Source organism: Gekko japonicus, unplaced genomic scaffold (assembly GCF_001447785.1).
Source record: "Gekko japonicus isolate JY-2015 unplaced genomic scaffold, Gekko_japonicus_V1.1 scaffold322, whole genome shotgun sequence".
Classification (NCBI taxonomy): domain Eukaryota; kingdom Metazoa; phylum Chordata; class Lepidosauria; order Squamata; family Gekkonidae; genus Gekko; species Gekko japonicus.
Window position 1 is genome coordinate 295,854 of NW_015163616.1, and position 5,899 is coordinate 301,752.

A 5,899-nucleotide genomic window follows, 5' to 3' on the forward strand; every position below is an offset into this window, starting at 1 on the left:
ACCATGGGAGCTTTGCTTCAACAGGGTTTTTCTCTGGAAGAGACAAACAGGTGAGCACTGGATGAGACCATTCCATTTTTCACGGGCTCTTCTGGAGAGTAAACCAGAAACCTTGATGAGTTGAATTGGGGGCCTAGCCCACGTGAATGATCTGGGACACTGTGTGCTTAAGCGTTTGAGCCATCAGCAGGCATAGCAAGGAATAGGGTGGGCTGTGCAGTGTGAGCCTGGCTAGTCACCAAAGTGCAGTCTTCTGCCTACTTCATCCTCCAGCTTCCTATGAAGAGCAGGACAGCTAGAAAACAGTCACTGCAAGGGTGCATCTGGGACTGACCCTTTCCACGTGGCCCTGTGGATTCGGAAACCAGCATCAGCAATAAGAATCAGGGTTTTAAAAGTGCTAAGGCCTGTGGGAACTTTAAAAAAAAACACCCCCTTGTTATGGATATCAGGCCTCACTACCTATTCCTCAAGTGTGCTTTTCTCACAATAACTTTAAAGTTACTGTCACTGTGCCCTTTTAGGACATTGTCACTGGACGTCTGTGGCATGAAAGAGAATTAATTACCACTTACTGTTTCCTTTACCCCTAGATAAAAATTGTGGTAAGTTTTTATCATGGCTCATGTTGTCCTGGGATCCACCCCAGCTCTTTCATTAGCAACTTAGCAAAAAATTGTTCTGTCACTAGAACCTTTATCTTTATGGTTTTACTATCCTGATACCCGTGCTTCACTACGGTATTTAAGTTCCTTAAATCCAGTTATAATACTGATGATGTGAAGTTTGAAATCTGACATTTGTTGTAGGAATTCTAGTGGAGAAGATTGTAGTGTAAAAAATGAAGTGAGACATACGTACTTTTCCCCTCTCTACTGAAGAACCTCTCTGTAGACCATATTGGTGGTTCTGCCCTCAGGTGCTAGGATCACCAGGCTGCTTGATGAGCTCACTGTGCAGCAGGCAACATAGAGCTGTCCATTTAAGAAGCAGTCATCTGTTAAGTCAATTCCTGCTACCTTCCACAAAAGTGATAGCCTCTCTACTTGTGTTCCTGGATTGTTTTGCTCATATGGAGACTGTGTGGTTCTGAGCACCTCAGGGTGATCTTGCTGGTACTTGGCAAGCGCAGCTCAGTGCTATGCAGGAGTACTATGTGCAAATGTCTTTGCCGCATTCCTCCGCAGGAGTACTATGTGCAAATGTCTTTGCCGCATTCCTAAGTTGCCTCCTCCTTGTAGAGCTGGTGTATCTGGTTCAATGTTTGCCAGGAGCTTTCTTGGGGGCAGTAAGAGGTGAGAGGTGTGAGGGGAAATTGGTGTGAGGGAGTGGTGATGTGGTGGACTGTCCAGTATAGGAGGGGGAGGGGGGAGGAGTATTAGAAGCCATTGTGGCGGGGGGGGGGGGGAGGACACTCAGGTGTTACTACTGGAGCAGGCTCCCTTGTGGCTTTAAGCACCCTGCAACTGCTGCTGCACCTGACAGACAACTGCCTGTCAGGTGTAGGAGGGGGGAGCATGTTTGAAGCCATAGGGAGGCTGGGCCAGCAGGTGGTTGTTGGCCATTTCTAATTTCCCCAACTGTCATTAGCTCTCTGCAGTCTCCTGGAACTATTGTTGTTTTTTACCTCAGAACACTGAGCTCTGCAGCTGACCAATCAGAAAGTGGGGAGTGCAAGGAGGCAGCAGCCTGGCAGCCACATATGAATCAATCGGGGGAGCACATTTTACCCCTTTTGACCCACTTAGTGGTTGAATTTCTAAAAATCCATTCTTAGCGAGCATCTACGCCATGGTAGAAGCGCTCTCCCCAAATTTGGTGCTTATATTGGTGTTGGTTATATATATATATAACCTTCTCTTTGAAAATTTAATAAAAAGATTTATACATACATACATATACATATACATATATATATATGACTTGCTATCAGTTACCAAACATGAATATGGATATGGTGTATAATCATACACCACAACATAGGGTTGGATCCTACCAGCTCTTCTGCCAGCAAAAGAAGGAAGATGGGACTCCCTTGATCACCAAAAAGACTTTTTCAGAAATCATGTGACCTTTATGACAAAGGCCATGAAGGATGGGAGCTTCCCCAGGATGGGAAATCAGGTGAAACTGAGCAGAAACACTGGTAGGAGACAACCCAATATAGTGTGTGTGTACGTATGCAAGTTAATTAATTTTATTTATAAGATTATTTTATTTATTACATTAGTTACGTGGCGAGGGGGCTTGCATGGTTCGATGAGCCTGTGGGCTATGCCGTGGAGGGCCACCCAGGACAGACAGGCCACAGCAGAGAACTCAGACCAAGTGTGATCCACTGGAGAAGGAAATGCCAACCCACTCCAGTATCTTTGCCAAGAAAACCCCATGGACAGTATCAAAAGGCTAAAAGATATGACACTGGAAGATGAGCCCCGATGTGTCTTATGGTGAAAGGAAAGTCCGATGCTGCAAAGAACAATACTGCATAGGAACCTGGAATGTAAGATCTATGAATCAAGGTAAGCTTGACATGGTCAAAAATGAGATGGCAAGACTGAACATCGATATCTTAGGAATCAGTGAACTAAAGTGGACAGGAATGGGCGAATTTAACTCAGAAGACCATTACATCTACTACTGTGGCCAGGAATCTCATAGAAAAAATGGTGTGGCCTTTATAGTCAACAAGAGAGTGCAAAAGGCAGTACTGGGATACAATCTCAAAAATGACAGAATGATTTCTGTCCGATTCCAAGGCAAACCATTCAACATCACAGTAATCCAAGTCTATGCCCCAACCACTGATGCAGAAGAGGCTGAAGTGGACCGGTTCTATGAAGACCTACAACACCTCCTAGAACTAACACCAAAAAATGATGTCCTCATCATCATAGGGGACTGGAATGCTAAAGTAGGAAGTCAAAAGGTAACCGGAATAACAGACAAGTTTGGCCTTGGAAAGCAAAATGAAGCAGGGCAAAGGTTAACAGAGTTTTGTCAAGAGAACACACTGGTCATAGCGAACACCCTTTTCCAACAACCTAAGAGGCGACTCTACACATGGACATCACCAGATGGGCAACACCGAAATCAGATTGACTATATAATTTGCAGTCAAAGATGGAGAAGCTCTATCCAGTCAGTAAAAACAAGACCTGGAGCTGACTGTGGTTCAGATCATGAGCTACTCATTGCAAAATTCAGACTTAAACTGAAGAAAATTGGGAAAACCACGAGGCCATTCAGGTTTGACCTAGATCGCATCCCTGATGAATATACAGTAGAGGTGAAGAATAGATTCAAGGGTCTGGATTTGATAGATAGAGTGCCTGAAGAACTATGGACAGAGGTTCGTGACATCGTACAGGAGGCAGCAATCACCACCATACCAAAGAAAAAGAAATGCAAGAAAGCAAAATGGCTTTCTGATGAGGCTTTACAAATAGCAGAGGAAAGAAGGAAAGCGAAAGGCAAAGGCGAAAAGGAAAGATTTACCCAACTGAACGCAGATTTCCAGAGAACAGCAAGGAGAGATAAGGAGGCCTTCCTGAATGAACAGTGCAAAGTAATAGAAGAAAACAATAGAATGGGAAGGACTAGAGATCTCTTCAAGAAAATTGGAGAAATCAAGGGAGCGTTCCATGCAAAGCTGGCCATGATAAAGGACAAAAACGGTAGGGACCTAACAGAAGCAGAAGAGATTAGGAAAAGATGGCAAGAATACACAGAAGAACTATACAAGAAAGACCTCAATGTCCTTGACAAACACGACGGTATAATCACTGACCTTGAGCCAGACATCCTGGAATGTGAAGTTAAATGGGCCTTAGAAAGCATTACTAACAACAAAGCTAGTGGAGGTGATGGTATTCCAGCTGAGCTATTCAAAGTCTTAGAAGATGATGCTGTTAAAGTTCTGCACTCCATTTGCCAGCAAATTTGGAAAACGCAACAGTGGCCACAGGATTGGAAAAGATCAGTATACATTCCAATCCCAAAGAAGGGCAATGCCAAGGAATGTTCAAACTATCGCACAATTGCACTCATATCACACGCTAGCAAGGTCATGCTCAAGATCCTACAAGCTAGGCTTCAACAGTACGTGGATAGAGAACTACCAGAAGTACAAGCTGGGTTTCGAAGAGGTAGAGGAACGAGAGATCATATTGCCAACATTCGCTGGATTATGGAGAAAGCAAGAGAGTACCAGAAAAATATCTACTTCTGCTTCATTGACTATGCTAAAGCCTTTGACTGTGTGGATCACAACAAACTATGGCAGGTCCTTAAAGAGATGGGAGTACCAGACCACCTCACATGTCTCTTGAGAAACCTGTATAAGGGCCAAGAAGCGACAGTTAGAACCGGATACGGAACAACTGATTGGTTCAGCATAGGAAAAGGAGTACGACAAGGATGTATACTGTCACCTTGCTTATTTAATATATATGCAGAGTACATCATGCGAAATGCTGGCCTGGATGAATCACAAGCGGGAATTAAGATTGCTGGGGAAAAGATCAACAACCTCAGATATGCAGATGATACCACTCTAATGGCTGAAAGTGAAAAGGATCTAAAGAGCCTCTTGCTCAGAGTAAAAGAGGAGAGCGCAAAAGTGGGCTTGAAGCTCAACATCAAAAAAACTAAGATCATGGCATCCGGCCCCATCACTCCTTGGCAAATAGAAGGGGAAGTCGTGGAAGTAGTGACAGACTTCACGTTCCTGGGATCCCAGATCACCGCAGACTGTGACTGCCACTCCTTGGCAAATAGAACGGGAAGTCGTGGAAGTAGTGATGGACTTCACGTTCCTGGGGTCCCAGATCACCGCAGACTGTGACAGCAGCCATGCAATTAAAAGACGCCTGCTCCTTGGGAGGAAAGCGATGGCGAACCTAAACAGCATGATAAAAAGTAGAGACATCACCCTGCCAACAAAAGTCCGCATGGTCAAAGCAATGGTATTCCCAGTAGTCATGTATGGCTGCGAGAGCTGGACTATAAGGAAGGCCGAGCGCCGAAGAATAGATTCTTTTGAACTATGGTGCTGGAGAAGACTCTTGAGAGTCCCTTATCTGGTCCATGGGGTCGCAAAGACTCAGACTCGACTGTGCGACTGAACAACAAAAGTTTGCAGGTCATGTGTCTATATTGTGACGGACACTGCTGTTGTCAGACACAATGAAGCTTCATTGGGATTAATTTGTGAACAGCACCAAATCATTCTCAGTTTCCAAGTCGAAGAGCCAGTGGTGTCCAAAGACTTTTCCATGGTCATGTGGCCACCATGACTAAACACCGAGGCACATGGAACGATGTTACCTTCCCACCGAAGTGGTACCTATTTATCTACTTGCAATTTCTTGCTTTCGAACTGCTAGGTTGGCAAGAGCTGGGGCCAGAGAAAGAAGCTCACTCTGTCATGCGGCACTCGGGTCTCGAACTACCAAACTACAGACCTTCCAGTCTGCAGCTCAGCATCTTAACCTCTGAGCCACCGCGGACCTTTATGATTACAAACAGATAAATGACTCTGAGATATTGGATTTAAGCACAAGTGAAGCACATTGCAAAAATGATGATGATGATGATGATGATGATGATGATGATGATGATGATTTATCCCAGAATCAGATAAAATTCACAAAGAGGATGGGGCTTTCAGCAAAGACTGGGAGTAATCTCTGAGATCCTTTTTTTTTTTTAATGTCCCCCTAAGGGGAGTTTTTTATTGAATTTTTTAATAAACTACAAACTATAACAGAAAATTAGGAAGGGGAGGCTATAACTAGGAAGAAAGGGAAGAAAACCACTGTTAACTAAAACCCCAAGAATAGGAGATCACAAGAGGGGGACCCGCGATACTCGCGCGGGGGGGGGGGAAGGGCCCCGT

General features: G+C 44.5%; 1 protein-coding gene across 1 annotated transcript in view; it reads right to left on the minus strand.

The window, feature by feature from the left end:
• LOC107107164 (ADAMTS-like protein 3) overlaps positions 1-5,899 on the minus strand; it is a 263,683-nt gene that overhangs the window by 110,170 nt on the left and 147,614 nt on the right. The window contains exon 11 of the mRNA XM_015407420.1: positions 3-33. Within this exon, the coding sequence (XP_015262906.1) occupies positions 3-33 (31 nt within the window). The remainder of the gene's footprint in view (positions 1-2; positions 34-5,899) is intronic.